At 37.1% G+C, this 27,658-nt stretch overlaps 1 protein-coding gene across 6 annotated transcripts; it reads right to left on the bottom strand.

Annotated features, from left to right (window-relative positions):
• Positions 1-392: 392 nt before the first annotated feature.
• LOC117414160 (transcription elongation factor A protein 3-like) lies at positions 393-25,923 on the bottom strand. 6 transcript variants are annotated; one of them, XM_059000070.1, is made up of 23 exons: positions 25,665-25,923; positions 22,490-22,552; positions 20,922-21,030; positions 19,095-19,230; positions 18,460-18,534; positions 17,579-17,644; positions 16,925-16,990; positions 16,506-16,571; positions 15,034-15,099; positions 13,547-13,612; positions 12,442-12,507; positions 11,646-11,711; positions 10,506-10,571; positions 9,094-9,159; positions 8,689-8,757; positions 7,981-8,058; positions 7,283-7,360; positions 6,456-6,628; positions 5,915-5,970; positions 5,164-5,319; positions 4,318-4,464; positions 3,268-3,339; positions 393-3,136 (listed from the first exon to the last, which is right to left on the bottom strand). In XM_059000070.1, exons 1-23 carry the CDS (start codon positions 25,731-25,733, stop codon positions 3,128-3,130), a joined length of 1,884 nt encoding a protein of 627 aa, XP_058856053.1. In that variant the 5' UTR covers positions 25,734-25,923; the 3' UTR covers positions 393-3,127. The 6 variants fall into 6 exon arrangements, with proteins under 6 accessions (XP_058856053.1, XP_058856054.1, XP_058856055.1 ...); XM_059000071.1 differs by lacking the exon at positions 11,646-11,711; XM_059000072.1 differs by lacking the exons at positions 13,547-13,612; positions 15,034-15,099.
• Positions 25,924-27,658: the final 1,735 nt, after the last annotated feature.

Genomic DNA, 27,658 nt, shown 5'->3' with positions numbered 1-27,658 from the left:
ATTTCCCCTTCATACAGACTATCTGAATTGTCATTGGAGATCATATTGTAAAGGCAGTGATTGTATATACTATAATACAATTCTACTTTAATCCTTTTCAGTACTCAGACCAGTTTTTTTGGGTTTGTTTAAAGACTCGACCTAGGTCATAAAGTATGCCAAGAACTTCACACTTTAAATACAAGCAAGTCAGTAACATTCATACATACCACAGCTGAAAATCCACAATTCAAGCTAGTATTGTGATGAAAATGTTGATGGCCATATATAAAGTTTGATTGAGTGCTTGAGCTCAGTGATGGTCCGTGCAATACAAATAACGACATTGTGGCCTTGGAGAGTCCAGGGAACATGATTCATCCAGGTGCAAAGGAATGAGTGATGAAGACGGGTTGAAGGAAGTACATTTATTTAGCCTAGAACAAAGAAGGATTGGAGGGGGGTTGACAACATAGTGGATAATTAAAGTGACTGTAGTTAACAAAATAATTAAATCTTACTCGTTGTGAATTTCTATTCGTTATATATGTTTCAAACGTCCGGTTTTAAAAGAAACACGTTATAGTAAACATACAATTGCATTTTTAACACGACATCTGGTACATCAAAGTTTACTACAGTAAAATTGCACAGTTAATGTGCTGTTGAGCATACATTTCTGATTCTTACATTATGAGCAATGAGAGAAACAACAACAAAAAACACTCACATTTTTAAAGTCTTTATTTTTTTCATTTTTCCTTTGTATTTCTTTTTTTTTAAATATATAACATTGAAAATTAGTACAGTAAGTGCATTGCTATTTTCTTTTCCTAGGCTGCATCTAAAAGGAGTTCAACCATTAGTTTTAGCTAGGCTTTTCCTAGGCTGCATCTAAAAGGAGTTCAACCATTAGTTTTAGTCACATTTCACTCCTGCCCCAGTCTTTGTGTATTTGAAGTGGTGTGTATTTTAAGCTGTCAGACAAACCCACTTCTCTCCCTGGCTTAAGGACATGTGCAGCTGCAAAGCATGAGCATTGGAACATAACAGCCTCGCTGCTCTACTTCCTTGAACCAGATAGAAAAGGGGCTTTGGAAAGTACACCCATTGAGTAATAATATGACTTTTTAAAGTCTAGGAGCAGGAATGACCCCTCCAATCTGTCTCAGTTGCATAAAAGAAAGTCCTGATGAACAGTTTTAGCAGAGCAAAAAGGGATATTTTTATTTAAAACGTGTGTATTGACATCTCTTAAGCTTGCCACCCGGTGGCCGGATGTTGTATCTGTGGCTTCTTTGTAGGAAAGGTATTGACTTTTATGTCAGCACTTGCAGACAGCCTTGTCTGACACTTTATATTATATGAGATCATTAGCAGGAACTGAATGTGAATGTAATGTAATTCAGAGAAAAGAGACCCTTCTGAAAGATTTATTTATTTCTTAATTACTTTTTAAAATGTTTTATTACACTCCAGTAAAATGATTTGGAACTATTAATCTAATACTGGGAGATAATCACTTTTACATTGACTAACGCTTTCTTGGTCTGTATCTCACAATTAGGCACCTCTACAAACCCCTCTTTTTAGTCTGTGTAAAGTACATCAGGCAAACAAATCTGAGACAAAAACTGCACTATTAGGCACCCCCAGGACTGGAGTTGAGAAATACTGGCATAAAAAATATTGATATCAAGGCATAACAAACAGTTGATTTAACCCAGGATTATGATTTGTCCCAGTCATATTAAACAGCATGTAGAGATGAGGAAAGAACTCTTGAAATATACTGCAGCACTTTTTAAAGGCGGTAACAGTTTACATGTAACTCGTCAATAAAACTTAAGGAGAACACTTTAAAATATGGTATAGATTTCTGCCAGGATTTAAATGCAAACTTGTATTGTGGCTGCTGCTTCTAATACTAGACTAAAAATGAATATGCACAGCTTAAGATCCGGCTAATAATCATTCAGTGCTTTTCGTTTCTGAAAACACCTAGAAATGGGACTGATTATATCAGTGTTGGAAGACGTGACATTTAATGTGAATCTCATTACTGGATCTGACTTCGGAACGTTGCATGTATTCAAACTAACGAGAGAATGACTAAATTGCCCTGTTCTGAATGACTGCTTGCAAGCAGCTGTTTAACTTGATACATGGAATCGATCTGTTTAATGTAGGTTTACACATACTCCCCCCTCCCTCATGCACTGCACTTGTTACATAATTCATGGCCTTAAACAAACCCCATGTCCCTTCAAAGGGCTCGTTGGTTATTCAATCATCTTCATTTTTATAGCCGCAGTATTTCATGAACATTTATGCAATATACTCTGTTCCTTTCCATGACTCTGTAGGTCAGGGCAGTTTCCATGCACAGACTATTCTGGTGATTTCAGCCCAAAACCAATCATACCCTGGGAGTGGCAGAACAATAAGAAGATCCATGACCAATGCACCATCACCTCCCCTGACCTCCACAAAACCATGTCTGGGGTGACAATGTCTTGGCAATCTGAAAGAACTGGACAATCCCTGACCCAGGTATGCTACAGATGCTCAGTGAACCCATGGCTAGGTGTATTGAGACCCTACTAGACAAAGGCGGAAGGCTAATATGACACTGAGCAGTTCATACATTATACCTTTCTAGTCCTATAGTGGCTTTAGCAGCCACAATACAAGTGTGTTGTCACTGGTAACGGATGTATACAAGGATGTTAAGGACAGCATACTTTTTTTCAGCTCCACTAAAGGTGATGCAGTTCTAGTCCCTGGTTACAGACATCTAGGGGCCATTTCAATATTAACTGTTTTAAGGAGTTAAAAGTTCTCATTTCATGAATATGATTGCCCAAGACCTTTTTTTTTCTACTCAGTCACTGTAGTATTATTAACCTGTGTTTTCAGTTGCAAATTTAACTTAAAGATCCTCAATTATTAGCTTGGGTTGATTTTTTTTAAAAACAAATATTGCTTGTTTTAAAAAGACATGTATAAATTAAAAACACTGTACAATGCACCAGCCTTACGAATCATTCATTTACATTTTCTCCGATATAAAAGCACAGTGGAAATTATCTGTATAAAATGCTGAGATTGAGTGGCAACACAGCCTCGGGTTGCCGTGAGTTTTTTCTTAGCAGAACTGAAAGAGAAAAAAAAACAGAGTGGCTTTCAACAAAGGTATAGGCTAAACGGTATTGAACAGGTAAGAACATTTACAGGGTGTATAAGAATTAATTTAAGCTTTTTACAACCTTGTGAAAATGTGCCTACCTTCCAGCGGTTTCCACACTCGTTGCACAGCACAAAGGTGGTCATGGGTTCATCAGCACTGCGAGTCTGCACCTGTGCAGTGAGGAAGAATGACACTTGTACTTGTCTAGCACTTCACTGAACTGTTGTTTTATTAACCCCGATAAACTCACTGGGTCAAATCCATATACAGTATCACCGCAGCTAATGCTAGTGGGACCAGAGGTAAGGCAGCCAATTTTAATATATATATATATATATATATATATATATATATATATATATATATATATATATATATATATATTTATATATATATATACATTTACCATGGAAAATTTACTTTCTTATGCTATTCCAATGGTTTGCCATACATGCCTGTGCTCAGTAATAAAGATATTAGCTTGTCAACTTGAACTTCACTTACGGATTAGTTATAAACGTATAATATATTACATTTTGCTGTCTGTGTCTGAATAGCCTAAACTGACATCTGTTTCCAGCCTGTTAGCAGCTTATTCACTGGAAACGACCAAGGGTTGCGTAGAGGAAGGGACCTCGGGAATTGATAATAGGAGAAATGAGCTTTATGACTTAAGAGATGAGTAAAGAGATTCCCCTTGTCTCACGGAGAGCAGCCCTCGCGGAGGTGAGACCGAACCGATCGGTCTCCAAGACTGGGAAGCAACCGATACTTCCCCCAAGGGGGATCTAGAGGTGAGAAAATGGGAGGGTGAGTATTAGATAGATTTGGCTGAGGGTTCCCCTTCTGGTTGAGAACCTCCCCCTGCAGAGGACGAAGTCAGCGGCGACTGGGCTTCTAAGGTTGGGAAGTGAGCTTCACTTTACCCCCAGAGGGGGACCGTTGCAGAGGTGGAGTGGCAGTATAGAGGAGGAAAGTGTAGCGGGGGAAGGGAGGGGAGGCTGACAGCAAACATGGCTTGGGGTTTAAATAGGGGTTTAGCAGATGTTACTGGTAGGAAGGAAATAAGTTTACAATGAAAGCCATCCCACTGACGTTGAATGTGGCTGAGCAGTACACATGCAATCAGGTCCTTGTGTTTGGCTAACCTGGTTGTACGTGCAGTTCTTCTTCTTGCACTTGCCACACTGGAGCAGGTCCGTGGTGGTTCCGCTAGTCTTGGCCATCTGGTGTTCACGAATAGCTTCCTGGGTCAGCACGTTCCTCAGGTTCTTCAGCTCATCACTGGCCATTTCCTACAGAGAAACTCACATTACCGCTACAAACTGGAGGCAACGGTACACATACTGTACAGAGAAAAGCTTAGAACAATCACAGTCCTGGAGGGCCACTCCACGGCAGGTTTAACAGTTAAAAAGAGATCACTAACCATTTGTGACTTATATAGTGTATAGATACGCAAGACAGGTAAGAGTGATGAAAGTATTTTATTAGCTATAACAACATAGACCAGGGGTGTCCAATCACAGCCCTGGAGGGCCGTTTCACTCCAGGTTTAATGAGATAACTAATTACTTCAGGGTCTGGATGGAGGTTTAATTGCTTCAATAAAACCATTTAGAACAGAGTTGGAGCAAAGACCAGGAGTAGAAGGGCCAACTTTGGACACTCCTGGCTTAGACTGGTGGCTGGTTTCACAGGACAATTAGCAATCTTAGTGCCTAATGTTAGCCTTGGTTAAGTAGTCTGGCATCAGCACTAATCGGGGTCTGTGAAACCAGACTGAAAAGCTGCATTAACTTCCATGGCCTAAAAATGCATTCAAATTAAAGTATACACTGTATGCTATTATCTCAGCTTTACCAAACCAAACACAGCTGGTCTGAAAAATCCTCTCCTTATAAACTGTACACAATGTATTGCAAACACTACTGCCCTGAGATTGCAGTTCAGTGAGTTGTTCTTGTTAATAGAACAAGGAAGAAGTATCTCACGTCGGCAGTCATGGTGGCGATCCTGCTGAGCTCTATGGCCCTGCTCAGCACGTTCCTGCGTAGGTTGGGGTTCTTGGGGTCCTTTAGGTTGCTGATACGGCTGCGCACGCGGTTCTTATACTTCATATCTGTGGCTTTTATGTCTTGGTAGATATGTGCCATTGTCAAGGAATTCCCCACAACAGAGAGAAAAGGAACAGTTCCACAAAGCCTCACTTCCTAAAGAGATTTATTACATTGTCAATGTCAATTCCCATCATCAGCAGCTACTCTGGTAAACAGCATTGTCTACAGTATAAGGATTAGGTTATAAACAGCGATCTGCTCTTTGCTGACATTTAAAACATGCGCTAAGGAAGTGCAATGAAAATTAGGCAAGTGGTTCTCTACATATGCAAGTGGTTCTCTACAGTACTACTCCGAGATTATGATTTATGTTAGTTGATAGTAAAATTGGCTAAGATTAACCAATTTCAAAGTGGCATGGATAACGTGTCTGCATCTGGAAAATCAATAACTTTTTTGTCGTGCATCTTAAGGAATGTCTCAGAAGACAACTACTGTGATCAGAAGCGACTAGTGACCTCTTCAGAGAACAGTAACATCTAGTAGGCTTCAATCAATACATACAATAGCCAGGGCTAGCTGTTGAAACCAGAACAGTGTGTAGGGAGTTTCATAGGACGGATTTTTACTGAGTTCGAAGGGGCGTGGCTGTATTCATATAAATTCCCTGATCTGGAAGGATATGATCTTCAATCTCAGCTGCCATGGATTCGCAGTTCGTTCCGTAGATTTTGTAATCATCTAGACAAAAGATTAATAAAAAACAAACTTTCAATACACAATAAAACATGACATCCTTTTATGATCAGCTATTTAAAATAACAGACACTGTCTATAATGCAAAGATGTTGTTGAATGTTGCTTTTTTATTTCACTAATCAATCAAAACCTTTGAGTCAATTGAGAACAAATTCTCATTTACAATGACGACCTGGCAAGAGGCTCACAGCACCACAGCAAACAACATAAAACACAAGAAACAACTAAAAAAAAACAAAACAAAACATAATACCTACTACATTCCTAGTGAATTCATTAAATGGAATACCTAATCATATAGCAACAAAAAAATAAAATGCCTACTGAACACTAAATGATTTATAATAATGTTGCGGCACCTGTCGTATAGAACTCAGGCTTATGAGGGGTCCAGCATTATGTACTCTAGTGTGTCTATCCCCTATATAATGTATATACTAATATCCTTATCCTAGTGTGTTTCTCACCGTCAGTTTTGAGTGCAGCAGACAGCATCTCAATACACTTGTCACGTATAGTCTCCCCAGTGAGCAGGTGGGGCGGGAAGGGGCCCCCTGAGGGGCTGAACGAGGGTGTCAGCGGGCTGGTGGGGGATGTGGGCGTCTTTGGGGGCTCCACTTTGCCTTTACCGTTGTTTACTCTGCAAGAAATACAAAATCATTCATAGCTGTGGCATGCATATATATATATATATATATATATATATATATATATATATATATATATATATATATATATATATATTATGCTGGCTCTTTGAGCTAAAATATATATATATAAATATATATATTTGTCTTTGTAACAAAATTCAAACTTAAATCGCTCTTACTTAAATTTAAAAGAGAAAGTAGTATATTTTACCCATCGGAACATTTGTCAAATCTTTGATCATAAATATGATATACATTTGTGGTTGGATAAAGGACTTACTAGAAGTTGTATGTTATTTGATGTTCCAAAACAAAAGTCCATTCAGAATTTAAACAGAAAGGACAGAGGGATAGAGGGATTGTCTCCTTTTCAAATATTTGACGACGTTTTAAATGAGCAAGAGAGCTCCCAAGTATAGCGATGTACCAAATATTAAAAGATGCTAAGGTACAGTATTGTACACCACTAACTGCTCTAAGAAGTTGCTTTGAGTTGTGGCTGACTTGCTTAGTTATGTTACTGTTTACACAGTACAAAAAGAAAGGGCCAAATTCAATGTGCATTACAATGTCTGTTCAATAAATATCTATGGATTAGGAGCTCTTAAATAATTGTATTGTTTGATATTTTGTAGACAGTATACCGTTCTTCTCTGCTGTCCGAAGAAGGCTTCCTGTGAGGCGGAGATGAGATTGCAGGTTTGGAGTTGTGGGAATCTCTCCTGGGAATAATAGAAACATTCATATGAAATGGTGTAGCGTGGCTCAGTGGACTGAATACTGTCAGCACTAGAGAGAAGTTACATTCAAGCTATGGTTACCTGTGTCAAGTGTGCAAATGTTCTTGTGCAAAAAATGTATTCCCTTTTACTTATAAGGGATTTGGAATAGACAAAGCAAATTGTTATTGCTGGGCTTTTTTAATGGCATAGTACAATCATTTTGTTTTTGTAAGTAAGTTTCTTAAAGCAAATCTTTAACTTTCTGAACAACCATAATCTAATGCCCAAAACCTAATGATCTTTATATTTGACCTGTGCATATGACATGCCATACTACTAATAAATAGCTGTGGGGCCTATAGATAAAACATTAGTATTCCATTAAATACACTGCCACATTATGCATTCACTAGCAGGAAAATGTTTTGTGAAAATGCGTGAATGTATTATTGTATCTAGAAACATAATTCAGCATCTACTCTGTATTTAGGCAGTTTCAAAAAGCATGAACATGGCAAAGACATTAATATACAAACAGCAGTCAACGCATACAGCACATGAACCTCAGCATCCTGCTGTATCTCCATGAGCTTAAGAGACAAGCCCTGCACTCCCCTTACCTTTCCCCTTTGCAATCAAGGGAGAGCTTTTTCAGTGGCGTGGAAGTGCTGTTGAACAGTGAGTCGGACGGGTTTCTCCTGTGAATGAATGCATACATTGACAAGAGCTTTGGAAATATAGCCTGCTTCCGAGTATAGCTAACCATGTCTGCTAACCCTACAAAAAAATAAAAAACATTCAGTAGATATCCCATGCCATTGCCTTGAAAACAAAATTCATATATATTATTGTGCTTATAAAATTGGCAATTGAAAAAAAAAAATCACAACATTGATTGTTCACTCAATTACCTAATTAGATGCAAACAATGCAGTAGTGAAAACATTCTTGCACGGTCATGTGATCGCTAAGAACCAATCAGAGTGCACAGTTTGTCCATGACATTTTCTAATGTAAAAACAGGCATTGTATTTTAGAATAAAACTGAACAGGTTCAACAATGGCTACATTTACAATGAAAATAGAGGCAGCGTGCTATGATTATGACAGTTCTGCACCAGTGGGTATCATTTGATGGTAATTAAGGAGGGGCTATGCTAATACTTCAGATGTCAATCCTAAAAAGACCCATGTAATAAATGAAACGTGCATTGTAGTAAAAATGACTCACAGCTCTCCTGCACAGTACACAGATTTGTCACACTACACTACATTACTGCAAGGCCAACATTCAAGACGATTACAATAGGTATAGAAAGTAGACTCACCGTTCTGCTTTAGTGTCTGAGGAAGGTCTCTTTATAGCTGTGGCAGAAGTAGAATCAAAAGAGTCCTTTCTGCAAAAGAATTAATAGAAAGAAAAGTTTATCCAAAACCCCCAAAAAGCTATCAGCTATTAAATCACAATCATATTCACATTGTTTGTTGGTATCCACGGCATTATGAAAAGACAGTTGTGCAAAAGTGGCCATTCAATGCCAGCTAGATACTGCACCAGGTGTAAAGAATTCAATTCCCAGCTTCCCAGAACTTCAACACAAAGTAAACTCCAGATACAGCCAGAGGTGGCCACATGGATTTAGATCACACAGTGCAGCAGTGAGTTAATAGCCAATGTCCTGATACTTGTCACCACATGCCATGCATAAAGAGTACAATCTATTTTTCCTGACCTTTCTTTCTTGGTATCTATGGAGGGTCGTTTTGGAGGCAATGAATTGGTATCTGTTGAGTCTTTTCTAGAAAGCAAGCAGAAAAAGCTTTTAGAGGATTGAATGGATTGCAATGTACTCAACCTTTTGCATACTGTCTTCACCACTAGCTTCATCAGTAAGAAAACCCAAAAGGTATTACCTTTTTAACCCTTATCATATTGTAACCGTGTTAAGTGTGTTTATTATTGCATAAAAAGACAATCTACACAGTAGGGTGCACTATGTATGTGTGGTGGCAAGCTAAGTGTACTGTTTAAAAGAATGAAATAGACTACACATACGCTGTCTCAATTTGTAATGCAGTACCTCAGAAATTTCTGTTTTGGAAAGTCAGTCTATTGCATCTGCTTAAACATTATACTTAAAACCTGCACTCAACACTGTTGCAATATTATGTTTTATTTTATATATAAAATAATGTTTTTTTGTAGAATCTCCACTAAATAATCATATTGTGATCAAATAAAAAAGAAAACAAAACCCCATTATAAAACTGTTCAATTTAAAATGAATAAGAATACAGCACTGCAGCATGAAATCCATTTGACAATGTTGTTTCCATTAGAACATTGCTGCAGGTCTGTTACAGTGTGTTCCATTTACCTAAAAGGATTCCAGTTCTGACTACAGTCTTTAATTAACTTATTTGAAAGCAGACAATTTCATGTTGCTCTTACAAAATGGAGAATAAAATGGTGAATTGCACTTAGACATATTAAACTAAAGACATATTAAAATGCTGCTCTAAGTACTGAAATTATTCTAAACATTGCATAGTGTATATCTGCTTTTGAATAGCTTATGCATTACATTCAAAACAAAACAAATATCAAAACACATTTATAATGTCAAATCTGTCTATTCGACTACCGTAATTAGTCAACAATGTTTTGTCCATTCATTTTAGTTCATAAAGGTGAGCCTAACAATGAGCCAGCAAACAGAAAAAATTAATTAAATACAGAACGGTAACACACGTTCCTGGCAAACCTCTAACTACAGGCCTGGATATTTATGCTAACGCTGCAATCACTGTTTTCAATCAGATTTCATTATCCTAAATAATCAATTTGCAACTCAACTGTCACTTAAGTCACGGCTCTATTTAGAATGAGGTATACAAGTCATGTTGACAAATCTTTATGACTTTCTGATGACCAAGCTTGCATTTTTCTGAGAATGCCCTTGAGGCGTCAATAACATGACAACACCTTTCTTCAGATCTCAGGAATTTGTGATAGGGCATATTAGAACAGTTAGTGCTAGACTGTGATTTAGTTTGCACTACTGGTAGGACACACTGCTTTACATTTCAACACACGCCATGCAAAAACAGATTTGGGAAAAAAGAGGAATATCTTTTCTCTAACCTTTCTTTTTTTGTATCTAGGGAAGGTCGCTTTTGAGGCAATAGCATGAGATCTGTACAGTCTTTTCTGGAAAAAGAAAGAAAGACTTGAAGGAGGCTTGGTGGTCCAGTGGATAAAGAAAGGGTCTTGTTACCAGGAGGTTCCCAGTTCAATCCCAGCCACTAACTCACTGTGTGTGACCCTGAGCAAGTCACTTTACCTCCTTGTGCTCCGTCCTTCGGATGGACATACAACCAAGATCCTATTGTAAGTTACTCTGCAGCAGCAGTTGTGATGCATAGTTCACCCCCTAGTCTCTGTAAATCGCTTTGGATAAAAGTGTCTGCTAAATGACCAATTAATAAATAATATTCATGGATTGTAAAACCGATGAATGCTAGACCAAAACAAGCAATCGCTTTGGGTTATTTATGAAGGCATGGTGTGGAATTAATCATTTGAAGTGTGAGCTCATGAACCAAACACAGAACCCAGGTACAACAGTGTTAAAATGGCATTTTATAAATTGACTTTTACTTAAAGTAATTGGAGCTAACATAATAATTCCATTATATTTTAACACCATGTACATTCATTCAGGGTCTTCTTTCCAATCAGTAATTGTTATCATATACAACATTTGGACCCTGCCGTTGCAACTCTTTGGGAAAGAGGCTATGTGGTGTGCTAAAGCAAATGTGTTGTAGCCACTCCATCCCTGGGGTGGTTGCCTGTCATTGCTTGCTCAGTGATGGTACGTTCCTTGCGTAAACCCTACATAAACCCTTTTCATGTGGACTCAGAATACTACACAAATTGTGTTTGACTTTTTGAACTCCAAACTGGTTTGTGATTTCTGACCTTTGATTCATTTGTAGTGGCAGAGAACCATTTTAAGGTGGTTTATGACTAAGGAAGGTGACACTTGTTCACAGAGAGGGGTGAGAGTATTGAATGAGGCAGAATCATTTGGTGATTGAGATCAGCTACTAGGAACCAGACGAGCTTCGATAAGCCGAATGGTCCTGCAGCTACTATATTGTGTCTGCTCAGAGGAGTCAGTAGCCACTTGCGAGTTCACCGTTTAAAAGTAGATTGATAATAACTAACCATGCCATTCAAAATGGTGTTTGAGCATAAAACAGATTTCTTTTTTCTGACCTTTCTTTTTTGAGATTTAGAGAAGGTTGTATTTGAGGCAGTGACTTGAAATCTGTTGATTCTTTTCTGAAATAAGAAAAATAAATTCATTGATTCCAATGCGTGGAAAATTTTAGCCACCAGAACTTCCACAAAGATGGATGTAACAATTAGTAAAAAAGATTACAGGTGGTTAACTGTGTGTTTAAGACAACTTACTCGTGTACAGCAGGTGCAGCACAATACAAACACTTGTATAAATGAACGTTCAAGCAAAACATGCTGAGCAGCTTAAAAGAAATACACAACCAAATCGTAACGCTTTAAAAACTACTTCTGACCTCTTGTTAGTAAGAGGCCAGACTAAAAATTGTTTGTTGTTACCAACGCTATTGAGCCATCCCGATAAAGTGGCGCCGACTGTATTGAGAAAAACAACTTGAGTGCCACATTTGCAAGAGCTGCTATGAAAACATTTCGAGCCGTCATCACATTAATAAAAAAGTCACTTCCACATTTTGCATTGTAATGCTATTACAAACTATCAAAATGAAAGAAAGCAAGAAATTCAATATGTTTTTAGTGCACTTTGGAGAGGATGATTATACAGTAAATGGCATTTTAGATTTAATTTCAGTCTTAAGCAGCAGGCTTTTTGTTTTTTTCATTAGACTAGTCAAGATACTTTCCCACATTTAATTTCCCAGCAGTCTTGCAACCCAATACAGGGGGAGGTGGCCATGCTCATACTCATGCTAACCGGTCATTTGATTTACTTATTGATCACTGGAGACTGCATACCATGCACAATTCTGACCTTTCTTTTTTGGTATCTAGGGAAGGTCGTTGTTGGGGCAATAACTTGAAATCTGTTGAGTCTTTTCTGGAAACAAAAAATGGTAAAGCTTGACCACATTTCTAAATCTTAAAAACAATAAATTCAGGCATTGTAATACAACCTTTGAATTAAGTGTCCTGTCTTGTCCCTCAGATTTTGGCAATAAACGAACAAGAGCATAAGAAAAAATCACACTACTTCCATAAATGAGGTCAATATATTAAACCTCATTATTAGATAGTTTTTACTTGATTTAAGCTGCTACTCAACGTGCATGCAGCATTAGTATCCGACACTGAAATGCAGGGCATACAATTTGAATACCTATCACGCCATTTGATGAACAACGCTACTGCAATTCCAATATTTTTCACGATTTAAACAAATACTGTAGCAAGTGAATCACAATAGTATAAACTTACATTGGATAGGTACATATACTGTTTGCCTGGCAAGTGTACTGTAACTTGAAATAGACTGAAACACATTTTAAGGAATAAGCATCTGTCTGTTCACTATACTTTCAACTGAACATACAATATTATTCTGTACACTTTTTTTCTTGAAGCTCAATTAGAGAACAACACAAAGGTGACCTCAACACAAACTCTGTGTGGAGTAAAAATAGTAAGAGTTTATTCTACAGAATGAGTATAGTATGTTAAATATGTTAACGTTTGCTCCATTTTTTGTGCAATCTGTTTCTGTCAAAAATATTATTTGCAGGAGAACTAGGTATTGAGAAAAACAACTTCTGTGCCATATTTGCAAGATCTGCTGTGCAAAATTTCAAGTCATCATCACGTTGACAAAAAGTCACTTCCACATTTTGCATTGTTATGCTATGGCAAACTATCAAGACAAATTTAAAAGAAACCAAGAAATTCAATATGCTTTTAGTGTAATTCAAACAGCAGGCTTTTTGTTTTTTTCAATAGACTTGACAAGATAGTTTCACACATTTAATTTCCCAGAAATCATGCAACCCAATACAGGGGGAGATGGCCATGCTCATACTCATGCTAAACAGTCACTTGATTTACTTATCAATCACTGGAGACTGCATACCATGCACAATTCTGACCTTTCTTTTTTGGTATCTAGGGAAGGTCGTTGTTGGGGCAATAACTTGAAATCTGTTGAGTCTTTTCTGGAAACAAAAAATGGTAAAGCTTGACCACATTTCTAAATCTTAAAAACAATACATTCAGGCATTGTAATACAACCTTTGAATTAAGTGCCCTGTCTTGTCCCTCAGATTTTGGCAATAAACGAACAAGAGCATAGGAAAAAATCACACTACTTCCATAAATGAGGAAAGTGTGTGTGACCTCTGACCTTGAGCTGTTCACGGTTTTGATTGGTTCTTGTGTAAAAGCTTGTTATCACTTCATTAAGCCTGGTTTTAAAAGTTAGCTTCCATGTGCTAAACTCATTAGGAACCTCTGTATCGCTAACCAGGGTATAAACATACAGGGTCATTCTACCACACATATAAACATCGTTACACTCACGACTCCTAAACAAAACAAGATCTGAGCATTCGATAAAGAATAAATATGTTTTATTATCAATTTAAACACAAAGTATCTAGATAGAATGTTTTTGAATATACATATGGCATGAGATGACACTCTTAGCTCTGAACCTCTGTTGTTTTCAGTGGAAAGTGACTTAGAATGTTTAATAACACCAAAGGTCAATATATTAAACCTCATTATTAGATAGTTTTTACTTGATTTAAGCTGCTACTCAACGTGCATGCAGCATTAGTATCCGACACTGAAATGCAGGGCATACAATTTGAATACCTATGACGCCATTTGATGAACAACGCTACTGCAATTCCAATATTTTTCACAATTTAAACAAATACTGTTGCAAGTGAATCACAATAGTATAAACTTACATTGGATAGGTACATATACTGTTTGCCTGGCAAGTGTACTGTAACTTGAAATAGACTGAAACACATTTTAAGGAATAAGCATCTGTCTGTTCACTATACTTTCAACTGAACATACAATATTATTCTGTACACTTTTTTTCTTGAAGCTCAATTAGAGAACAACACAAAGGTGACCTCAACACAAACTCTGTGTGGAGTAAAAATAGTAAGAGTTTATTCTACAGAATGAGTATAGTATGTTAAATATGTTAACGTTTGCTCCATTTTTTGTGCAATCTGTTTCTGTCAAAAATATTATTTGCAGGAGAACTAGGTATTGAGAAAAACAACTTCTGTGCCATATTTGCAAGATCTGCTGTGCAAAATTTCAAGTCATCATCACGTTGACAAAAAGTCACTTCCACATTTTGCATTGTTATGCTATGGCAAACTATCAAGACAAATTTAAAAGAAACCAAGAAATTCAATATGCTTTTAGTGTAATTCAAACAGCAGGCTTTTTGTTTTTTTCATTAGACTAGACAAGATAGTTTCACACATTTAATTTCCCAGAAATCATGCAACCCAATACAGGGGGAGATGGCCATGCTCATACTCATGCTAAACAGTCACTTGATTTACTTATCAATCACTGGAGACTGCATACCATGCACAATTCTGACCTTTCTTTTTTGGTATCTAGGGAAGGTCGTTGTTGGGGCAATAACTTGAAATCTGTTGAGTCTTTTCTGGAAACAAAAAATGGTAAAGCTTGACCACATTTCTAAATCTTAAAAACAATACATTCAGGCATTGTAATACAACCTTTGAATTAAGTGCCCTGTCTTGTCCCTCAGATTTTGGCAATAAACGAACAAGAGCATAGGAAAAAATCACACTACTTCCATAAATGAGGAAAGTGTGTGTGACCTCTGACCTTGAGCTGTTCACGGTTTTGATTGGTTCTTGTGTAAAAGCTTGTTATCACTTCATTAAGCCTGGTTTTAAAAGTTAGCTTCCATGTGCTAAACCCATTAGGAACCTCTGTATCGCTAACCAGGGTATAAACATACAGGGTCATTCTACCGCACATATAAACATCGTTACACTCACGACTCCTAAACAAAACAAGATCTGAGCATTAGATAAAGAATAAATATGTTTTATTATCAATTTAAACACAAAGTATCTAGATAGAATGTTTTTGAATATACATATGGCATGAGATGACACTCTTAGCTCTGAACCTCTGTTGTTTTCAGTGGAAAGTGACTTAGAATGTTTAATAACACCAAAGGTCAATATATTAAACCTCATTATTAGATAGTTTTTACTTGATTTAAGCTGCTACTCAACATGCATGCAGCATTAGTATCCGACACTGAAATGCAGGGCATACAATTTGTATACCTATCAAGCCGTTTGATGAACAACGCTACTGCAATTCCAATATTTTTCACGATTTAAACAAATACTGTAGCAAGTGAATCACAATAGTATAAACTTACTTTGGATAGGTACATATACTGTTTGCCTGGCAAGTGTACTGTAACTTGAAATAGACTGAAACACATTTTAAGGAATAAGCATCTGTCTGTTCACTATACTTTCAACTGAACATACAATATTATTCTGTACACTTTTTTTCTTGAAGCTCAATTAGAGAACAACACAAAGGTGACCTCAACACAAACTCTGTGTGGAGTAAAAATAGTAAGAGTTTATTCTACAGAATGAGTATAGTATGTTAAATATGTTAACGTTTGCTCCATTTTCTGTCAAAAATATTATTTGCAGGAGAACTAGGTATTGAGAAAAACAACTTCAGTGCCATATTTGCAAGATCTGCTGTGTAAAATTTCAAGCCATCATCACGCTGACAAAAAGTCACTTCCACATTTTGCATTGTTATGCTATGGCAAACTATCAAGACAAATTTAAAAGAAACCAAGAAATTCAATATGCTTTTAGTGTAATTCAAACAGCAGGCTTTTTGTTTTTTTCATTAGACTTGACAAGATAGTTTCACACATTTAATTTCCCAGAAATCATGCAACCCAATACAGGGGGAGATGGCCATGCTCATACTCATGCTAAACAGTCACTTGATTTACTTATCAATCACTGGAGACTGCATACCATGCACAATTCTGACCTTTCTTTTTTGGTATCTAGGGAAGGTCGTTGTTGGGGCAATAACTTGAAATCTGTTGAGTCTTTTCTGGAAACAAAAAATGGTAAAGCTTGACCACATTTCTAAATCTTAAAAACAATACATTCAGGCATTGTAATACAACCTTTGAATTAAGTCCCTCAGATTTTGGCAATAAACGAAGAAGAGCACAGGGAAAATCACACCACTTCCATAAATGAGGAAAGTGTGTGTGTGTGACCTCTGACCTTGAAGTGTTTGCGGTTTCGATTGACCCTTCTATATATTTTCGCAAACATTCTTGCATTAATGAGGTATTTTCTTTTACTCCTTCAATGGGGTAACACAGAAAGTCAAGATGACCCCTTCTGAATCTTTTGATAGCAACATGCACACAGAAACAAACCCTTTTTTTTCCTCACCTTTCTTTTTTGGTGTCTAGAGAAGGTCGTTTAGGAGGCGATGATTTGGAATCTGTCGAGTCTTTTCTGGAATCAAAAAGAAAAACTTTCTTGAAACCTTTATCGATGAGCAGTGAGTCATCACAGATGCTTTTTATTTTATGCAGAAAAAGCATGCTCATGATAGTTCTTTCAAGTTGCAATTTTCCCTTCTGTATTAATAAATGTCATTTTAATGAATCAAGGTGCAACTGTAAGTTGTCGGTGCTATTTTCTCCCATGCAACTTACTTTATGTTAGGGGCTGTAAAAATAAAAATTAACAGAACGACGAAAAAGATGATCACCATGACGTATAACAGCATGTACAGAATAGTACAGAAAAATAAAAATAAATTAATAGTTTAAAGAAAAGTGTTATTTAAGACCTGGATGCCATTAGGTAAGCAAATAAGTTGTTAGTGTCGTAGTAAGGTATACCAAAATGATTTTTAGGATGGGAAATAACTTCTTGTGTGTAAAGATGTGAGTGTGACATACGCACAATCTAATGCTAAACAACGTTAGCAGCAAGTATTGTAATAATTTAATAAGACGTTTTAAGAACCAGGTCTATTCCATTCCTTACCACAAGCCAAGCAACATGGGATTAGAGCACAAATTATATTTTTCTAACCTTTCTTTTTTGATTTCTAACGAAGGTTGTTTTGGAGGCAGGGACTTGGAATCTGTTGAGTCTTTTCTGGAAACATAAAAAAATACATATATACACACTTAAAATGAAGGCATTAAAGACTTGAAGCCTGACTCAATTAGCTTATAGTTGGGGGAAATCATTTTAGGAATTCTCCACATTCTCTCACTATTGCTATATTTCTAAAATGCTTTTTCACAGATCAATTGAATTGGGTTGTTAGGGCTGTGTGAACAACATCGTGGCTCACAACAGTACAGAAAGAAGTGTTTGCTCTTCTGAACACTTCGCTGACTCCTTTTGCAGTGGCACAGCACACCAGGTAAGTTGGTTTCTGACTCCACAGCTATAAATAGCTGCAGAGTGCAGTTCGTTATTTCAAGCATATGGGTTAACTTACTAGGCAGTTTTGGGGGTCTTGTAAAAACAAAATGACTTATAAGCCAAAGCGATTTATATACAGGAGATATCTTTATTGACTATGATGCAGGCTAAACTTCTCATAGACACAGAATTCTTATGGGGTTTCCCTGCACTTACTACAGGGATTCGGGGTAGAATCCAAAATGGCCGCTGCGGGCTGAATGAGTGAATACACATCTGTCTACATTTCTTTTAGCGAAATTTTTAAAAAAAGACAAAAATGAGACAACAGTCATTCAAGCAAGGAAACTCATTTTTGTTTAATTGTTAGCTGTAGAATTGTGAAAGCTAAACATACAAGCGGCCTAGTAAGTTAACAGCCCAGTAAGTTAACCCACACTCCCATTTTTACGGTATGTGTAAAGCAGGGATGCTTGAAATGGCGCACTCCACACTGCAGCTATTTTACAGCTAAACATTAAATAAAATCCTTCTCTCACCTTTCCCTTTTATGCTCGCCTGGGTGCTTCTTTGGAGAAACTGAAATGGATTTTGAATCAGGCGAATCTCCCTTACTGAAAAAACAAAGAAATAAGTGGTGAATTTTAGTATCAGCTGATCCTTATCAAATGATCACCAATGACAATGCTGTGTAACCACAATGGCACACTCCATCATGCTGTCATTGCTGGTCAAGCAGTTATCTGTATATTTCAAATTTTGCTGTAGGGGGGGTGTCCCCAAATTTACTACCAATACAGAGGGACTTGGTGGGACATTTACTCTTCACATATTGGGGACAAATCAAGGACAAGTGCCCCAACCATTCAGTCCACATAATAAATGGACACTATATGCCGTTAGGTTACCACTTCGCGTGTGGGACAGATTGTAGGTATTTGAACACGGGATGTGAGTGGGGTAAAACAAGCAACAAATGCCCCACCCCCAGCTGTTTCTAAATGTGACTACCCAGCTTTAGCTGTGATCTATATGGCAGTCAATGTGTCATGTAATGTGGTCCTCTACATAAATGTATGAAAGGATCAATGTTCCTATTAGTATATGGTATTTACTGTAGGCATTTTCCAATAAGCAATGCATACGTGGGTATTCCTCAGCCCCCTGCCTTCACCTTGCCTCCTTGTCTGGTTGTTTGGTTGGCTGTGTCGGTCCCCCAGTACTCGTAGCCTTGCTGTGAGAAATCTCCTCCCTCCTCTTCTCATTGCCCTCTCCTTTCTCGAGCTCTCTTTTCTGAGCGTCAGCTGATTCTGAAAAAGCAGGCATTCGGAGATCACTGTGGGGAAATCTGCTCTGCTTTTGTGATGTACAAAGGTTAAAACATTAGTGAACACCCCATGGATTTTATAAAATGGGGGAATGCCAAGTCATTTTCACACCACTTTAATGGTTTTAGAAACCATTAAATCTAAAATGTCACAGAAGTCCCTTTTTTGTTGAAAGAGAAAAAAAGCTAAATGGTTGAGAGTGCTTTTATTAACTGAAGCGTTTCAGAAGTTTAAGTGAAGACATTCTTCAAAAAGACGGTTGGGAGTAAAATGATGTTGGCAGCATTGCACAGAGGCCATAGGCAGCATTTGGGTCCAAAATGTGAGGGTGCAAATAATTATTATTTACATATTTTTAAATGTTTGTTTTGCTGATTGCTACATTTTTCATTTCCCTTTTTTGCAATTTTAAAAGCCTTTCATACAAAATGTTTCCTCTGTGCACACACCTCTACCAAATACACGCCAAGCGTAACCAAATTGTTTATCCAGTGCTGGTTACTTCAATTTCTTAGTTTCGTTCCTCTACTCACTTGGAATTACACTTCTGGTTAATCCCTTATAATAAATCCATTCTGCTCTTTGGTCGATACAGCACGCTCAAAACCGACTTAAAGTGCTAATGGGTTGTTGTGTGCATTGACTGATTCATTTCAGGTGTCTCATAGCCATCCCCTGCAGTCACCAGTTGTTTCCTACTGCACACTGACTGACCAATAGCAATATGGGATGTTTCCATCTAAAGACGTGTGGCTTTTACTTTATTATATAGTTTCAATTACAGTCTGGGATACAAATCCTCAGACTAGATGGACACACACATTACAAACCTCCTCACATGACCACATCCTGAAGGACACAAAGTCTGGGGATGGTATATTTTGCTGAATATATTTTGGAGTCACAAATGACATTGGTTTTATATTCTCATGATTTCACTGGAACATGGAGTAGAGCCGTTCTTCTAAGAAAACTTTCAATGTATTATTAAACTATATTGATTTTAATGATATTTTTTGGCATTCTTTTTAGAGCTGCACTTCCTGTTATAAAGGAACGCAGGTGACATTGGAAATATGAAAGTTGCTTCCGGAAGTTCCAGTACTTGTAAATTGAAAGAGAACAACATATTATAAATATTGCTGATTTTTTTTCCTTTACAAGAACTCAAACTCTTAGAAGCTTCCCACATTGGCTCGTCTTCCCAGTTACCAGTCACTGCTTTCCCTATGACTGACCACTTTTCCGTCTGCATTTCTTTAAGTGAAATTAGAATAGTGAATGGAAAGTGCAGCACTGAAGTATCTGCTCAGATCAATCAATCATTTTTCTTAGTTAAAAAAATAAATAAAAAAAATCTAATTAACCTTTACCATAATATCTTTCATGAAAATGTGAGATCTCAGAAATGATATATATAAGTAAGACTTTCTGAATTATTTTGCTAGCTCTGTGTAATGTATTTTATGTTTCCGTGTTGTTACAGTTACTGTAAAGGGCAAGGTAATTTTCAAATGCAAAAGTCACAATTCTTTATTATGATTGATGGTTACAAGGCTAATCCTTCCTCCGCACGGGGTTCACATTCAGAATTGAGACTGCATACATGCAACAGTGTGAGACATACACACTAGCCACCATTAACATGACCTCTGCTGTTCTTCCAAGCTTACCCATGAGCAGCCTCTTCCAGTTCTTGATCAGGATTTTAGCCAGTGTGACGACCTCCTCATCAGTACAGTGCTTCCGCACTGCATTCACCGACATTCCGATTCTCGTGCCCTGCAAATAAATGTTTATCTGCAGGTAGTTTTCTGAGTCTAATGATAAGAACTTAAGAGCAGATAGTACAGCGATGCCATGCCAAGCGTTTCTGTCTGCAGTAGGCAATGTGTACATAGGAAACACAACACAATTCAAAATCATTGTGATAATATTTTTTGGTATTTCTCTAATTTGGATCCTAACCACTTAGGGCAAAATAGGGCAAACTGTTAAGAAAGTATAAGAGCATTATTCTGTTACCCCGGTACAGGCAGCTGTACAGCTATGGCCAAAAGTTTGGCATCACCTACAATGTTAGGATTGAGACATCATTTAAAACAAAACTATATGAACATAATTTAGATCTTTTATTTACCATCATGTAATGAAAGAAACTACAAAATGATATCGCAGAAGTCTACTGGAAGCTATGTAATTCAATATGTTAACCTAACATTATTCATCAAGTTTCATTTGACTTTATGAAGCAAATTGTGTTAATTCTATAGGGTGATGCAAAACCTCTGGCAATAGCTGTACATTCAGTAAAAGAACCTGTGAGTATACGAACCTCGTGCTTATTGATCTCCTAATTCAAAAGCAGCAAGCGTAATCAGAAAAGTCAAACAGAGAGAACCATAACTGTCCATGACTGTCTGGCTGGTAGATTCTGAGTTCATATTACTCACATGTTATGATATGTTTTGTCATTGTTCACTCCAAAGCAAAAAAGCAATTAATCTCAGCAATTGATAGTCCATTATATATTTCTTAATTTCTTTTCATCTGACGTTTGTTTGTTTGTTGTTTTGTTTTTATAAATTTGACTATTTTTGTCCTGTAAAGTGCTTTGAGATACATCTGTATGAAGGGCACTGTATAAATAAACTTTGATTTGATGATAACATTGAAAGTCTATGCTGAAACCGATTGCTAGAACCTTAATGTCTTGATGTTATACAGTTTGCAACATTACCTTTTAAACACATGTATATATAATACTTAACAAAAGAAACACAAAGACTTTTCATTTGAACCCACATTTCCTTGGAAACTTAGGAAATATAAACTTTGTGTATCAGTGTAATATGAACACAAACACCTTAGCAGTCATACCATAAGAGGAGAGATGTGACCAAACGACGACAGCAGTGCCATAACTTTCAAGACCCCCATCTCCTGCATCATCTACATGTATGATCTCAATAAGACTGCAAGAAGTGTTTCATGTTGCTCAGACAGCATCATGATTTATGTGACAACAGGTTATTTGAGAGGTATACCTGAAGAGGGGAGAGGGGCATTGACCTGCTATGAATCCCTTAAATCTGGCTAGAATGCTTTAGATGTTGCACAGAGAAATAACTCGCCATGCTATTTAGTGAGCTGTTGTAAAACTTATATCCAGCAGGCTGTGACATGCAGTTGAAAATATTTACATTTTAGGATTACGATTTAAGAGAAAGGAAATGGGTACCTGAAGTAGTTTTAAAGTCATTTTATATGCCTTCAGCTCTTTCAGCAGGTCCAGCGCCCCCTCCTGTAGTAAAGAAACATGACACAGCTTCATAAATACAGTAAAAACCAGTCTCAAAGTGTTTTTTGTTGACATTAGATTAGATTTAACATGGAAAATACAGAGCTTGAGTAAAAAACTACACAGTACTGTATAGGAATCTTGTGTGCAGTTGATATTGACTGGTGGTCCTGTTTGTACAGGTGGATATTGCTACTGGAAACAGCATTAGTAACACACATCCCTACCACAACTGTTATTAAAAAACAGAACAATCAGTGCCATATCAAATTTGATCACCATGATCCTATCCATCATATGTAATTAACACAGATAATTGAAGTCTTACTGTATTTCTTGGAAGACAAGCGTGCAAACTCTACTGTTAATACAGTAATTAGTTTATATAAAACAGAAAATGCATTAATTACCCAAAGGGCTCGGAGCAAGAACAGGCTTTACTTTTCAAATTTCTTTAGCACAACTGTATCAAAATAAAATATATATTACAACTGCAATCAACTGCCACCTGTGCTAGTAACCTTGATCCATCAGCGCAACACAGCAAGCCTCGTCCACATTGCTATGTTCATTGACTTGGTGAACATGCATTCACATTTTTTTTTTGTTATGGGTATTAGGACAAAATGGCATTTTTTTTATCCAACTGGATTGGTTTATTGCTTCTCTTGTGTCTGGTTGACAGATATGGCCATTCAAAATATAGCTGTGTACTTCAAAAACAGTACATTGTTCCACGGTATGTGGGGAAATGGTGTGAAAGAAAAGCTGTTAAGAAAGTGAGAAATTAGACCTGGGATTATTTTTAGCATACAGTTTCTTCCAGAAAGTGATTAAGATGCAGTGCAGTGTGTTCATTTGTTGAACCAAGCCAGTTTACTTTTCTACCAATACAGTGGCTGACAGGATGTGAACTTCTCTGAATTTTAGATGCATATAAATTCAGCATGGAACAATCACCTGTCTAACTTTAAGACCATTCCATTTTCAGCATGGGTTAACATCCGGCTGGTGCTTTTAAGTTCGCTTTGACATTGTAATTGTTTTATGGATTGGTAAACCACAGTGGTTCTTGAAAAAAGCAAAAGTGTTGACTGCATTTTGTAGATAGAAAACTGGCATCTTCTCGCTGAGAGGATAGATTTTATTGAATTGTTTGGGTACAAGGGTGACAGTGTTCTTGTGTTTTGCTGTTCTCAGTAGTGTGCCGACAAGGTCTGACAATAGCAAGAATTTAAAAACAGCTTAAAAACACACATTGAATCTCATGCCAGACTTATAATACTTTACACACAGCAGACACATTTTTGCAGCTTTTTATGCTTGCATAGCAAAGTCATGTGCGTTCAATTGTATATTAAAATATAATTTGTGGATGTCTGTTTTGTATTTTCACATGCTTTCAATTAAAATCAGTAAATAGTGACCTACTGCTTTTGTAAAAAAAAAACAAAAAACTATGGTTCGGTAAAAACTGAAAATAAAGGCCTTGATTACTGTGTATAAAAGTTACATAAGTTTGGTAAATGCAAGAATTGTATCTATAATGTGTAAAGTAAGGATTTTGTATTATGTATAAAAATTATAAAAAATGCTCTGCTTGACAGATGACAAACTATCGGGCTGTTTGTTTTGTGTAATCTAGGTGTATTTATTGGTTCTGTGTGAGACAAACTGTATTGTTGTCAGGGTTTAGGATCCAGGTTTTACATTTCTGCTCAGCGTAATCCAGAGGTCAGAAATGGTCATTTTTTTTAAAGGTACATTTTTAATTTTAGAGGATTTTCTAGCTTTTTACTGTTTGAAATCAGATATGTAAGTCCATCCTTTACTAAGATGCCTGTTGGCAGCAATGATCACTATAGAATGTCTCCAGACTTTAATTTACTTTGACTGCCACAGCATTATAAGATCACAATATGCAACAGGTGTTTGAGTGAGGGGTACTGGTGGGGCCCTAGTACTTCTTGCAGAGAAAGTTTTGTGCCAGTCAGTGGACATTCTGGTAAATGAAAACATGTTTTTTTTTTTTGTTTGTTTTTTAGCCATGGTGACCTGTGCTAGTATATTAGGTTCATTTAGAGGTTTAAGAATTATACACATACAGTGTATGTGCAAATAATGAAAACAAAGGTAACAGTTCAAAACAACAGATTTATGTGTGAGCAAAAAAGAAAACAATTGATACGAAATACAATTTAAATGGACCACGGGACGTTATGTTTGTGGGTCAGAGCTGGATTGTGAATGGGAAAACAACACAAACCGTGCCTGCCACAAACGTTCCACTCCGAAAATCAAACCACCAGCAAAAACCACTAAAAAGGCAGTTGGACTCGCTATTTCAGACGTGGCACCTCTAGTGGTAGTAATTGTACAGTAACTTTGGAGAAAGTACATTACAGAAGGTACTAGGACGAGCTAGGTACAAAAACGACAAATTGGCCCTGTCCTCTCTTTCAAAAAAACTCAACACAAACCATTTCCTCTTCATTTTAAAAAGGATATCACTTTTTTGAGGTGACTTTCAGTTTTAGTTACAGTATTAAAACGGGGCTGGGGGTTCGTCCTACACATGTATTTAAAACAGAAAAAATATACACGTAACGAAACAACATGAAGCGTGTCGTATGGCACTGAAACTTAAGATACAGTTAAAAAAAAATGAATAATTTTCGAGTTTTCAAGTTCAAATCCAAGGCAACCAAACGGCTCTGCAAATTAAATACCTTAATTCAAAACAAACGGTGTCTAAAGTACACACACCCCTGACACGAAACTACGGAAATTGAAATGAGAAAATTAAAAACACAACTGTGTCTTTAAGAGCCAAATCATTGCAGATTCGTTTTCAGACACGTTGTCACTGCTTTGCCAAACACCTGTTGAGCTGTCGCTTTCCACGCACTCGCGGTAACATGTCCAGCGGAATATAAATTATATATATATATAGGTCTTTGAATTACGTTTAACACACAATACAGCTTCCTATGTAAGACACAATTAGCTGTAAAGTAATTACCATCTTATAAAACATGCATTTATAACGCCTGTCGTTAGGCTTGCAATGTACACAACTGCATTTGACAAGCGACATTTCAAATGTTTTCCTCACCATATTATTTCTAGACACCATCTTGTCCAATTTTTTAGCAATCCGGATTAGCTCTTCTTCCCTGGCCATAGTGGTTTCTCTGACATGAATCAAACGTTTAATATGCAAAATAATACAGCTAATAATAATAATAATAATAATACATAAATACAATTTATTTAAAACTGTAAAAAAAAATGTTCAGAAGTTTGTTCAAACTATTTGTGTTGTGAGCGCAACTGAGCAAGAGGGGGTGTGTCCTGCTGCAGCAGGCAATACCAACGCAGATCTCAAACCATCTGTTCCAAATACCCGACACATGGCGAGCGGCACTAAATATAAAATTCAAGGACCTACTGTGTCATTAGCCAGTCTTACACAGAAAATAAGAACATATTCACTCGCAGTTATAGCAAAAAGGCATGCCTAGTTGCTGTCGTGCATGCATTATAGCCACTAGGGATAAAGTGTACTGTGTGCTTTAACTGTTCAAAACATTAGTCATTTTGCAAATTTACTGTGGTTTGCCATTCTTTTTTCTCTTCTTTTTTTAATATGCTTTCTCTGGGTTTATAGTGCTTGTTTGCTTGGAAGTTGGTACTATTTCTTTTTTAGCAAGGAGGACCAGATTAGTCCCAATTGTGTTTTGTTTAATATTTTTATATAACTATATATCACACGAGAACTGGCATATCATATTGCAATATTATTTTCTTTCCTTTTTGTACTGTATATGGCTGATCGTGTTTTCTAACTTAGTCCTTTTTGTAGATATCATATCTTATACAGTTATCTCTTTTACTAACTTGTTTTTTGAACAAGATAAATATTTTAGTTTTTACATAATTGTGACAGGGTTGCATCACGGCCCAAGCTGTTACCGACAGGAAAGATACCCAGACAGAAAGCTGCGCACCCAGCACCCAGCACCCAGCACCCAGCACCCAGCACCCAGCAAACAAACAAAGGCTTTTGCTTCCTTTTTATACATGTGGCCACCCCCTAATTATTATTATTATTATGTATTTCTTAGCAGATGCCCTTACCCAGGGCGACTTACAGTAGTATACAAAAAATACATATCAAGAATTACAGTACAATTAAGAGCAAGATACAAAATACAGTGACTTCAGTCCTAATAAGAGCAAATACAAAACACAGTACGATTTGATATCAGGGCAGTTCAAGAGCAGATAACAGTGTTGATCGTTACATCAGGGTTAGATACGAGTGCAAGTGAAATACAAGATACTGCAGATTGGGTTAAGTGCAGGATTAAATACAGTAATTAGCATCAATTACCTAATTGAGGAATGGCCACTTCTGTGATTGCTGGCAGAGACAGATTTAACCCCATCCCTGCCAACCTTACATTCCCACACACACACTATTTACAGCAGCAGGGCCTGTGCCCTGCCACAATGATGCTTTCAGTGCGTTCTTCAGTTATAACATTTGACCACTTGTTGCACTGTTTTCAAAGTACAGTAAAAGCATATACAGTATATTTGATCAAATTACAGTACCAATGTTAGTGTATGTGCAACTTGCCACAGTCTCATTGGCTACACCTAATAAGCTTTCTAAAGAACAGTGCTCTTTCTCTGGCATCTGATTACAAGTCTGTATGCTGTAGTTGTGCTACATACCCTATTTGTCTTGCTCTGTGCTCTATAATCGCTATCAACTTTCATTCAGGAGCACTTTAGACTTTCAACTATACAGAGTGCCATTTGGGTCTATTTGACTAGGCTTAGGGACTGTCTACAAACTTCCATACTCTCTTTAGCAGGGACATACCTCTCACACTATACAAAGCCCTCTGTACTAAGTGTTAGGCTCTTAATGTGAAGACATGTTGCATACCTGCATGTGCAGACACAAGTCGTGCTGAAACGTGTGCTGTATTTGTTTGGCTTGGCAGTGTAATCAGATCTGTGCGGCGTAGCTGTTGTGATAGCCCAGACTGTATGCAAAGTCCATTACAGCCCTGCTGTGTTAGGAGTTATGTCAGA

The sequence above is a fragment of the Acipenser ruthenus genome, chromosome 25 (genome assembly GCF_902713425.1).
Source record: "Acipenser ruthenus chromosome 25, fAciRut3.2 maternal haplotype, whole genome shotgun sequence".
Lineage (NCBI taxonomy): Eukaryota > Metazoa > Chordata > Actinopteri > Acipenseriformes > Acipenseridae > Acipenser > Acipenser ruthenus.
The sequence above is the reverse complement of the archived record's forward strand: the minus strand, read 5'-3'. Positions and strand labels throughout refer to the sequence as shown.

Coding starts and splice junctions, on each gene's coding strand:
- LOC117414160 (XM_059000070.1), bottom strand. CDS start 25,733: ATGGCCAGGGAAGAAGAGCTAATCCGGATTGCTAAAAAATTGGACAAG. Junction 18,535..19,094: donor CAACCAGACAAGGAGGCAAG/GTGAAGGCAGGG, acceptor TTGTTTTTTCAG/TAAGGGAGATTCGCCTGATT. Junction 16,991..17,578: donor TTAGAAATCAAAAAAGAAAG/GTTAGAAAAATA, acceptor TTTTGATTCCAG/AAAAGACTCGACAGATTCCA.